The sequence below is a fragment of the Poecilia mexicana genome, unplaced genomic scaffold (assembly GCF_051168715.1).
Source record: "Poecilia mexicana isolate PSO_F unplaced genomic scaffold, ASM5116871v1 scaffold_2, whole genome shotgun sequence".
In the NCBI taxonomy this organism is placed as follows: domain Eukaryota; kingdom Metazoa; phylum Chordata; class Actinopteri; order Cyprinodontiformes; family Poeciliidae; genus Poecilia; species Poecilia mexicana.
The window spans coordinates 472678-485217 of record NW_028263371.1 but is presented as its reverse complement, the minus strand read 5'-3'; the positions used below and the strand labels follow the sequence as shown (position 1 = coordinate 485217).

The 12540-nt window shown below is 37.4% G+C and overlaps 1 protein-coding gene across 1 annotated transcript; it reads right to left on the bottom strand.

The window, feature by feature from the left end:
• Positions 1-253: 253 nt before the first annotated feature.
• On the bottom strand, positions 254-7878 carry mief2 (mitochondrial elongation factor 2). The gene is made up of 8 exons (XM_014974037.2): positions 7705-7878; positions 5993-6140; positions 4777-4942; positions 4578-4675; positions 3556-3732; positions 3259-3422; positions 1959-2111; positions 254-1450 (listed from the first exon to the last, which is right to left on the bottom strand). The coding sequence occupies exons 2-8, from the start codon at positions 6128-6130 to the stop codon at positions 949-951; spliced, it is 1398 nt and encodes a 465-aa protein (XP_014829523.2). The 5' UTR covers positions 6131-6140; positions 7705-7878; the 3' UTR covers positions 254-948.
• Between the last annotated feature and the right edge of the window lie 4662 nt (positions 7879-12540).

Genomic DNA, 12540 nt, shown 5'->3' with positions numbered 1-12540 from the left:
GGAGAAAAAAATTGTCAAAATAAAATGTCTCATTGTTATTTTAGCTAGAGCCTGTAGCAGTCATTCCTTCTTGTCAGTTCCATCATCTCACTGGTTTACTTTATACACAACAAATAAAATGAAAAAAAAACAAACAAAAAAGCATTTATTTACCTTTAAACCTAAAAGTCTCCAAAGCTGTTTTATAGTGTTATGCAGATGCTGAAAACTAAATCTGAAATAAAGGAGAACAAATCATGAATATTAAGACAAATTTAAGTCTACCTTTTATTAATGGGGGATGCTGGTTTATTTATCTGATTACCATTACTAAAGTGACATGACATGGACAGCAAACACTATGCAGGATTGTAGGGTAAATAAGGACATTAATATTTTATTTGCCTTCATCCTCACATCCACACACACAAGAAACACTCAACCAAAAACACAGATGAGATATGCCCACAAAGGTTCCTTTGTTTATGAAGTACATAAAATGCTGAAACTTCAGGTGAATTAATGTTTAACATGAACTGCAAAGTCAAGACAGAAAACACAAAATGTTGGCGCATGATTGTTTTTCATATGAAGTTAAACAAATCCTAATGAGGATCAAACACATCTATCAAACCCATGCTGCAGAGGTTCTCTGTCCTGCATAGGTGTAGTATACAAATGATTTTTTTTAAATAATGGAACAATACTGCTGTCAGAACACAAAAAGAAATAAAAGCCTTTAATGTAATTTATGAATGTGCAAAAAAAAAAAAAAAAAACTCCGCCAAACTGGCAGCAGAGGTGCATCCCAAAGTACTAACGTTTTGTCCTCCATTTTGTCCATTGGCACGATTCGTCTTCTGTTTGGACGTTTCCCAGTTTAACCATCACGCTGACACCTGCCTTATTACAGGAACTGCAGCCGTTGGCATCAAAGGAGCTTCTGAATCTCTGTGGAGGTCCAGGGAGTCAAATGAGCAATATGTCAGGATCTGACATAGCACAGTAGAGCATAAAGCCCATCTGGTCCACCTGATCCTCAGACAGACCGTTGAGCAGATTGACGGCTGGTTTGAAGTAACTGTGCAACGCCTCCTGCTCCAGATGACCAATCAGCTCAGTGATACACTGCTGGAATCTGACATCAAGGCTGTTCTTAGACCAGTCGCTCTCGCTGTCGCTGAGGTGCAGGATCAGGTTGGTTAGCGGGGCGGCCTGTAGGGGTCGCATAGGCGGACTCAGTTTGCACACAGCCTTCAGGATTTTAAGCATCTGCCTGCGGCAGCCGTCGTCACTGGCGTCCAGCTGGGCCAGGCGCCGAGTCTCCCAAGGGTAGAGGGAGAGGTGCCAGGCGTTTACCCAGGGGGAGGTGAGCTCAGGCTGGGCTGTCAGGACTACATTGCCCTCCCTGAGGACGGGCAACATCGAGATGAAGAGCGGTTGGTTGCTGCTCTCTGCTTCGCTTTCAGGCCTGTAGGATCACAGAAACAGGTGTAAAAACATTTTCACCATTTTACAATTTCATCAATAAGTTGATGACCAAAATCTGCACACATCTGAAAATAACCTAAGGCTACATATGTTGAATGTATCATTCTTAATACTTAATATATTTACAAATAAATCCATCAAACTCTTTGGGGTGTACATTGTTACTGAGGGAGGAAGACTCCATGAAACTATTTTCATTATCTGTGAGATACTTAGCAGATCTATCAACTAGCATAATATTGTTCTGTTTCTTCTTTTAGACTTTCAAGCTTTGTTATTTTGGAAATATGTTGGATTTAGAAAAGTTGGCAACTGCATAGAAATCCTAAAGTTAAGATATGGATATAGAACAATTCATAATGTGAATTCAGTATTCACAAAATAAATCAATTAACATGTTAGTACACTAAAAGCTACCATGGGGTGAGCTCAGTGAACATGTTTGAAACATCAAGGACACACACACACACACACACACACACACACACCGGATCTCCAGCTTCAGCTCAGGCCCTCCCAGGACCGGTCTGACCTGACAGTCCAAAGTGCTGCTGATTGATGGCCAGTTTGCAGTTTCCATGACAACCTTACTGAACATGTTCACCACAGTCTCTGCTGACAGGTAACCTCCCACCAAGTACCTACAAAATCCAAAGGTAGACATGTCAAGTTCAACACAAAACATATTCATCAGCAGTATCGACCTGTTTTGTCTCCAGAGTAGATGAATTTTGCTGATCCTAAAACTAAACAGACAAACTAACAGGAACCAAGTTATGGTTAGGTTAGTTAAGATAGATTTACTATGAATTTATAATAAAATCAAAAGAACTTGTGATAATACAAATTAAGACTTAACTACTGCAATCAATCAATTAAAAAATATATAGTCAGCTTAATCACACTAGCACTGTCATTAATCACGATTAATCACTATGCCTAACTCTGTAACCTTGAAATATAAATATGAATAGAGTTGTGGTTCTTGCAGGAATGGTTCCCTAAGCAAACTCCTCCTTCTGCTGCACTCCACCCAATTAAAGTGCAAGCAGTTATCTGGGTTTTTTGCAGAAGAAAGCAGGTCATTTAATCTCCTTGTATTCAAGCTTTCTCCACTACACATGCGTACAAGAAGCAAGCAAACTTGTTCAGGGGACAACTAATAGATATTTTATTTTCTAGTTCTCGCATTCCCCACCCCTTTCTGATGCTGCCCTGGGCAACTGCCCAGATAACTCATATCAAAAAAACATCACTGTATGCACAGTTTCAAAAAACTGTTTAAGAAAACGTTTTATTATCTCACACCAAAGATGTCTGAAGATTCTCAGTGTTCCAAGTTTTTAATACTCAGGAAAGTTTAAGGAAGTCATTTTGTTTTAAATGTTAATTTATAAATGTTTCTCTCCGTTCATTTCCTATGGAACTTGTGGAATGAGGCAACAGTCTCTTGTCCTCATCCAGTCTGCATAATTCATACATGTGAAAGTTTGACAGCGTACATGTAGATGTGACACACTGGATAAAAATGTTCAACTTTAGTTGCTGTCTGCTGTTGCTGAAAACTTTCACGTTTTGCTGTGGTTTGTTGCAGTGTGGAATTCATAACGTGCTGCTGTGAACTAGGTAACCCTCTGCAGGAGAGAGGCTTTAGCTCAAAATAAGTAGTTCAATTAATCTGCATTATCCAATATTAACATCTTAAAATGTTCATTTTAATCGCACATGTTCACACTGATATCCCTTCTTACAACACACCATGACATTGTTTAATGCGTGTGAGATTACCTGTCCCAGTAACTGCGTCCCCTAGGGAAATACTCCATGTTGATCCGTCGGACCATCCAGTGCAAAGGGTGTGTTAGGAGGGTCTCCTCCCCAGGAATGAGGCGCCATAATGAAGGCTCCAGCTGCAGAGGCACCAGCAGACATGCATGGTCTGCACTGACCACCTAAATATAAACACACATTAAAAACACTCTGGGAAGATTTTTGCAACACCCTGCTAAAAAAAACGAAAAAGTGCAAGCTATGAAAAACTGCATCTTCAAACAAGAGAAGAAATGACCAGTTTTGCAAAGATACCTGCAAATCATCCAGGAGAGAACCTCCAAGGTTCATTTCTCCTAGAGGCATGTCCTGATGACGGCTGTGGAGAAAGCCCTGGATCTCAGTGCAGATATCCAGAGCCAGAGACTGAGCCTTCTCCACCTCATGTGGAGCCAGCACCACCCTGCTGGAGTAGTACTGCTGCAGACGCTCCTGAGCCATTTCAAAGACAATATCTGACAATGTACGTTTTCAAACACAACACTTCAACAAGAGACAGCATAAGGAAAAACTATTTCACAAGTCTTAAGATTGTTTTATTCATCAAGTACACTCATAGGCCTGTCGCAATAAATCAATTCATCACATTAAAACAAACAATAATTTCAAATTGCATGATTTATTGTTTTGCTCTCCTACCAAAAATTGTTTTCAGTCCAGTGAATTGGTCCAACAAGCCACTATGTTGAAGGACGATGTTTACAGATAAATCTTAATTCACTTTATTTATTGTTCTGTTGTTTTGTTTATTAATTTTGGATATTTAAATCTAGACTAAATACCCACCTGTTTGGAATTGCAAAATGTATTATGGTGACAAGCCTAAAATTTCATCTATCTATGTGTTAAGTGCAAAAAATGACACCAGGCAACAATAACATAATGATTACAAAGCAAAAGTTAAGAATGTCTTCCTACTGTAGAATAAGTACTCTTACTTAGCAGACAGAGGATTTTTCTGTTAAAGGGACTTCAACAGAAATCAGCAGATCTTTGCTGATTGGAACAATCAACAAAGATTGATAAGGCTTTTAGCTCAGTTTCAAATGATTACATTAAAGCTCAATATTTACTTAGCAGCAGCATTTCAAACATTTAAAAGTGCAATATATAAGTAAAATGGAGTCTTCTTTAGCTTGTGTTCAGATATATATTTTCCAAGCTTCATCAAAACTCCTCTTCCTAATGAATCAACATAAACAGCAGCTCCCAACAGTGCAGATGTTATGACTTGATTTTATCATGCAAGTTCTGATTAGATCAGAGGTGAACTGTACCTGCAGTGTGAGCGCACAAAGCTGGTACCTCTTAGACTTTGCCTCATGTTTAGGCTGAACTTCAGAAGAGGGCACTTCAAGGTTTTGGCAGAGATCAGCTGGTTAGGAGAAAATAGCTGGCATGTAACATCAGTGGGTTGACAAAGAAAAATAAAATCAGGAAATGGTACATTTTATGTCATCAAAATATCATCCATACCTTTCTGTTGTTTAGTTGCCTTAGAGACGTGCTTCATTACAACATCCTCTATTCCCTTCCTGAGCAGTGTTGGAGAAGCAGAGACTAAACTCAGCTCTTCCCAGCTCTCTGCCATCTTCTGCTCCACCTTCTCATTTTCTGCTGCACGGCCTGCACGCTCAATCAGCTAAACACAAACGCTCGTTTTTTAGTGCTCTAGTCAGAGATGAAATACACTATCATAACCAGAAAGGAAAACTAATTTACACCCCCACCCTGAAGTCTTTTTGTTTGATGCTTATATATATATATATATATATATATATATATATATATATATATATATATATATATAAATAAATATATAAAAGTAGTTAAAAGTCTAAAAGAAGTGTGTTTCCCTCATTTTTGAGATGGCTTTTTAGATTAGAAATACTATGTAGTCATAACACTATATTACTTTACTGTGGCATCCAAACTCCACACTACCAGGCCCATCAGACAGAGGACACATGTGGGGTACCCCAAGGCTCAATCCTGGGACACATCTTTTTCAATATCGACATGATCCCACTAACTCAGGTCATAACAAGTAATACTATTCGCTACCATCACTACGCAGAAAACGTTCAAGCACTGAACAGATGTATAAAACAAATCAATGCATGTATGTGCCATAACTTTCTTCAGCTGAATAGAAACAAAACCGAAGTTATTCCTAAAGAAAAACAATCAAGAGTCAGTGCTAAGCTTCAGTCACTACCGCTGGAAACTACTCCTCAACACCCCAAAGACATTGTGTAGTGATGGACTCTGACCTGCATCGTCAGAGACACACAAAGAGTCAAGGCAACTGCAGCTTATCCAGAACACTGTTGCTCGCATTCTCACTAAAATCAGGAAAATAGAGCACATCACACCAGTTCTAAAGTCCTTGCATTGGAGCTCAGAGAATAGACTTTAAAATATTTATGTTAGCTTATATATTACTGAACAGATAAACACCAAAATATGTTCTGCTGCTGATGTTGTATCAATCTTCCAGAACACTTTGGGCTTTTGGTTCTGGTCTGAACTCAAGTTCAAAAGCAACAACAATGGAATTCATAAGTAGAAACCTGATTATTTGAGTCAAACATCATTTCTGCACCTCCTAAATCCCTTCTTTTCCACATGCATGACAGACAGACTGGTAAAGGTGTAGTGATGTGGCACTAAAAAGGTCAGGAACACTTACTCGTTTAACTGCCAACGTAGCAATGCCCAACAGAGCAGCTCCTCCGACTCCTAGAACCAGCCGAGCGTTGGACAGCAGGAAGTCAATCACTGTGGCAACGCCATCTTCTCCTCTCCTTCGACTGCCCTGGAAGTTCATGGCTCGTTTTCTATGGTTGGAAAAAAAGAAATAACAGAAATATGTGACATTAGCTGTTAGAAGAGAACAGTTACTTTCTCAGTTTTTTTTTATTGATTACATTTCTTTTAATCAGTAAATCTTTATTCCTAACACGAGACAGGTCCATAGTACAAAGAGATAAAAACAAACACATAAAAACACATTTATTTAAACTGTGTTTTAAATAAATAATGACGTCCGTCATTCCCCAATCTTGGGGTAGATCCGCCTGATCTCAGCAGCACACATTGATATAGCTTTATTTACAGACAGATGGCAGTATTAGGCTCATAGTAGGACCGCAGCACTGTGTGGACAAAGAATCATCTGCATACATCAGGTGATTTATTATGTGATCACCAGCTACAAAGCCTGTTATGCAATAATTTAAACAGCTTTGACAGTTCATACACATAGATGTTAAACTCTTAGTTCAGGAATGCAAAATTCTGCAAGCTTAGAATTTTTGCAAAATTTGTCTGCAAAATTTGTTGCAACTTAGGTGCATTAGAAAAAATCTATATAGTCCACAAAGGGCTAACGATGAAGGATGCTGATCCAGCATTGTCTGGAAATGAATAACTTGACTTGCATCTTTATCAGACAAAACTGATGAACTCTCTTTGATTAAAGATGGATAAAAAACCCTCTAAGAACCAAGACATATTCAATTGTGCCCAGTCTCAGTTTTAGCGATTGGCTTAAAATATTCACTAAACAGAATTGCTTTTCTTTTTCTTAAATAGAATACAGCTGCATAAAGTGATATCCTCACTGAAATTGATCACAGTGCTGCTTCATTACAAACTTTCATCAAACCAAGAAGAAGTCACTCATGTCAAACCTTTTGATTTGCCAAAAGGTAAATACAGCCAGTGCTATTAGACTGTATTGTTATACAGCCTAATATCATAGTTTCAGGTTTGATAATTTAGTTTAAAAATCATGTTTAATCAATGGTGTTTGTGGACATACAAGTGTTAAATAATTTGATATAAACGTAAATAAAAATGAAAAAAAAAAGTACGAATAAATCGAGAGGGCCCAAACATCCACGAAAAACTTGAAGCATTACTTTGGATTATGAAGTACGTGGCCTCTATTTTGGTCAGAAGAACAGGGTACATGCTCTATTTATAAAGCTGAACGTTGCCTCGGCCACACTAAGCCGAGTTAAATGTATAACCATCTTTCTAATGAAGTTTTAGTCTGTGCAACGACATATTTCGAAATAGAGTGAATAGACCAGTTTCACACTGACTACAAGGCTTGAGATCAAACTGCACCAGAGAGTAAAAAATAACAATAACAGATATATTGTTTTGAAGACAAACATCAAAATATCTTTTAAAATGTAACGAAGAGCGAAAAATTATTTTTATTTTATGACATATCCCGTCACTTTGGAAATGAATAACATTACCTGGCTCTAAAATTACAAACATATTTACTTTAATCTCCATTTCAAATAATAACGACTACCACTTCTGATAGCTAGTTTCGCTAGTTAGCTACGTCAGCTCTAAATGACAGCCAAGTCACATAATACTCACCACTTATCGCAGAGAGCTGTGCGCTCCTCAAACCATGAATGTTTGGTGAAAAAAAACGCAGTTAGCTACTTTTTACAAGAAAAAACTAAGCTATTTTATAAACTGCCATAGCTATAATGCTAACAGCTGTTTGCTTTGACTTCTTCTTGTGTTCAATTCACTTAGTTTATGGAAACTCAGCAGCCACCTCTAGTGACCAACTAATAGTATTACAGTGAGCTGAGTAAGAACTTTATATCGCTATTAAAGTAGCGTAAACGAGACATACTAATCATATTTCTCAAATTTTAGCTGCCAATTTCTAATTTTTAGATCAAATTGAAAAAAATTTTTTTTTTTTTCTGTGGAACCAGCTTTCAATTTTGTGTCCATAAAACAGAAACCATGACTAGTCAAACTATCCTTCATGACACTGGCTACAGGTTGCTTATTCTGAGCGTTTTTAGAACAGACTGCTTATGTTTCTTCTCTCTATTTTTTTTCCTGCTACTCTCTATTCATGAAATATTTCTAGATGTTTCTAATAATGTAGCAAATGCATGCCCAAGATACACCTTGCCCTTTGTTTCTTTTCTGGAGGGCCCTCTTAATGCTCCAGGTTAATAAAATGGCCTCCAATTGTAGATATAGTACTTTATCAAATCTGGAGGTCTCCAAAGCACTTCACACTACATTCAGTCATCCACCCACTCAAACGCTGATGGTGGTAACTGACTGGGTAACTTTGCCACAGCTGCCCTGGGGCAGTCTGACAAAGTGAGAGTACCATGCACCAGCCCCTCTGATCACTGCCAGCAGACAAGGTGGGAGAAGTATCTTGGATCCTGTCCAAGATACAAGCCATCTTGGACAACGAGTCTCATCCACTTCATGATGTGCTGGCCAGATAAAGAAGCATCTTCAGCCAGAGACTCATTTTTTGTGTCGCATCACAGAGAGATACAAAAAATCATTCTGTAGCCGTAAAGCTCTACAAAGCCCAAGTCTGAGTAATTTAAATAAAATTTTCTCTGCGCTTATTAAAAGATTATAGATTAGCATATTTGCATGTGCATGCTTGTTATTTATTTATTTATTTACATTCAGTCATATCACTCTGGTATATATAAGCTTGATCTCTTATGGTTATATTTGTATTATTAATATTTAATACACTATAGCTTGTCAACAAATAAGCATTTTTCCCTTGGGATCAATAAAGTATATTCTATTCTATTCTATCTTGTCCAATGACACAATTACTTAAATGGACAGAGCAGCAACTGAACACTGAATTGATTGAGGAACGGACTCCAAATGATAGCCAGTTTCATCAGATCCTATAGAAGAAACAAAAAATGTCATTTGCATTATTAAAATAACATGTAAAACATTCCAATTAGCTAAAGATTTAAAGCTGAGTCAAATTTACACTTAGAAATTACAGCAAGCATTTACACTACACAAGAAAAAGAAAAAAGAAGCTTTTGAAAGGTTTCAAATTGTTTAAAAAAAGTTTTTCTATGAGCAAAGCAATACTAGACAAGATGTGAAGTTTTCACTTGATACCATCACTCACAAACTAAGTCACAGCTCTTAGTTTATAGCACAGATAAAATGAAACTCATCATGATCAGACTTGATGAACCAGAGATGGTCTCCTTCTTTCTCCATGGCTCCACTGGTGTCACAGTTTTCTTTTGGTTCATTGTGACCCCAGTGTTTAAACTCTACATCACTGTCATCAACACAGAAGCAGTAATGGAGAGAGGAGGCGTAGTGAAGGCAGAGCCATACGAAGAGACTGTTGGTTTTCTCAGCCTCCAGTTCAGCAAAGGTCTGCATCTGTTTATCCAAGATGGAGGCCAGCTCTTTGTGGTTATGTCTGCAGTAGTTTCTTCTTCTTCAGGTCTTGTTCTAGTCAATCAGTGAAAAATGAGAATCTTAAAAAGTCAAGCAACTCCATGTAGGATATAATGTAAACAGCACAGTCCGAGATGCAATAAGTTTAAAGCAGGTGTGCAAATGATCTAATCGTCTGACTGTTGATTGCAGCAATACACATTATTAGCAAAAATAGAGGGCCCCAAAACCAAATGACTGAGGACAGAAGGTACGACTGAGTTCCAGTTTTTACAGGAATTTCAAAGACTGGGTCAGGAATCGCAGAGCATCTTAAATCATCTGGACTAACTGACCATGAGAGTGTCAGGGTCATCACATAAATGTAATTGAAAAAGTATCTGTCTTTATGTTGGAGTTGCAGGTGTCACAACATTCTGCAATTCCACACTTACTGTATAACAGTTTAGAAGAGTAGTTGTAGTGTCTCTTTGTTCCTTTGGTAGGTAAATGACACATGAAGACTTCTGACATTGTTCACAATAGTCAGCTGTGTACAGCTCATAGTCTGTTAATGCCATATTGGGTCAGATTGCAACATATAAAACAAAAAGACTCCTGGCTTGTCCCAATGTATCACATCCTTCATCTTCAGTGTTTCAGTTATTTCATTCTGAACTGCAAAGACTTCATCTGGGGAAAATATCTTCCTTTTTCTTGCAAGGCTTGCAAGAAAAACCTTGCAAACAATGGAATCTCAGCAAAAAGTCCAGATATCTCTTTGGGATACTGAGCCACAAACCTTCTGGTAATAATCAAGTTCATAATGCTATGTGTTGTGGCATTCATCCAACAGTTGAAGAATAAGTTGCAAAATTTGCAAAACTACATGGTTGGCTCAAGATTAACATCCACTCTGTCGAAATCATCTGTGTCATTTTGAATTTCATCTTCTAAGTTTTCTTCTGATGAAGAATCCTCAGAGATTTCTTCAAAATTTGTCGCAATTTCATTGCTGTTATAGTTTGGTTTCACATCCAGGTCCTTTATGTTTTTGGGAAGACTGGTAAAGACACTGTAATGTCTGTGTTGATAAAGAGTTAGCTGTGGTTGTTAAAGTAACTCACTCAACCTGTGAGCAAGCAAACACATCCAGGACTACTTGGTCATGAGGAACATTGACACTTTCAAAATCAACAAAGTCTCCTGATGCCTTTACTGTTAAATCCATAGTTGTGGTTTTGACGGTAACTTCCTCATCCTTAGAGGAATCTTCCATGTCCTTTTGGTCTTCAGGGTTCAATGTCCAAACCAAAGTACTTTGATCTCTCGTCCTCAGAGCTCTCTACTAAAACGTCTTTGCCTCTTATGCTCTATCCTAACAACTTTTCAACTCCCGTCGTAACAAGAAATCCAAGGTCCCATCAATATCAAAAATCATCTTGACTTGGTGAACAATTAAAATGGTTTGTAAAATCAGTTTGAAGTCGTCTCTCTGGAATCGATCTACCTACAACCAAGTTGAGAAGCAAACTGAGAATTCTTGTATTCTTGTATCTCTTTGAACTGTTATGACATCATTGATGAGAACATAGAGGTTCTCATCGACATGATGAGGTCAAACAACCAGTGTCAGGTTCTTGTTTGTTTTAGTTGCTATGGAAACACAAGGAGTTATGTATGGGGTAAAATTACTGTCAATTAAAAATGCCTGCATGGATATCTAAATTTGTAAATGTTAGTCAATAAATGTGTATAAATTTAAGTTTTGTATTTGTCCTGTTTCCATCATACATGAGATCTGTGTGTGTTTGACACCCTGGATGAGAAAACCAAAAGAAAGAGAATGTGATGAATAACATACAAATTCTGTTGATCAATGTTTTCAAGGTTCTTTCTTTTATCATCTCAATAAATTATATATAAATTCATAGCTGTATGAATAAATACAGAAAAATACAGAGCCAGAAAAGAAGAGAGTGCTTTCTCCAGGTCGGGGAGGATGTCCTAACAAAATTTCAGGATAAAAGTGAAGGAGTTCAAGTATCTCAGGATCTTGTTCACTAATTAGAGAAAAATGGAGCTGGAGGAAAATGATAAGTAGAAAATGGATGGATGGATAAATAAATGCACACATATATGCACAGACACGCATGATGCACATAGCACAATAGAATGTAGACAGTACACACTTCATGGCTAGCTTGGTTAGCTAGCTAGTTTCACAAATTATTTGCAAATTTCAGGATAGATAAGAAACATGCTCTTTTTCTCACACACACACATGCACACACATAATGAACGTTCACATTGTACCATTTCTGTTGTAAAATTGTTATTTCATTGTTTTAAAATGTTCTACAAATTGTTCCACAATGTTTAAAAAGTGAAAAATAAAAATATTTCTAATATAAAATAATTCTTGTGTGGAATAAAACATAGTAAAAAATATTACTTATTCCACCAGTATAGAAGAGTGTCTAAGGCAAGCCATAAGAGTCATGTTGCAAAAAAGGGAGAAGGTGCTCTGATCCAATGAAACCAAATGTGATCTTTTTAAAAAACTGACATGCTATGCGCTACATGTAATGGAAAACTATCTCAGCACACCACCCCCAAAGTAAAACAGGCAGCATCATCCTGTCGGATGATGCTGTGTTACATTACATGTAACACTAATAAAATGCACTGAATTTCACTGTTGTCCGTCCGTCCGTCCATCCATCCATCCATCCATCCATCCATCCGTACACCCTTGTCCCTTGGTGGGATCGGGAGGGTTGCTGGTTTCACTGTTGTACTGAGGCAAAAAAAAGTGTAAAAGAGGAAGTGTTGTGAATTTGGAAGTACACTGTTTAAATATAATAACAAAAAGAATACGTTTTTACCCTAAAGGGATCAATATAAAAATCATGAAAAAAAATCAAATATCCCACAGCATCATCTATTCATTTTCAAATTATTCATGTTCTATTTCATGCTATCTACTGTAAATTCCACATGTGCATTAAGAAG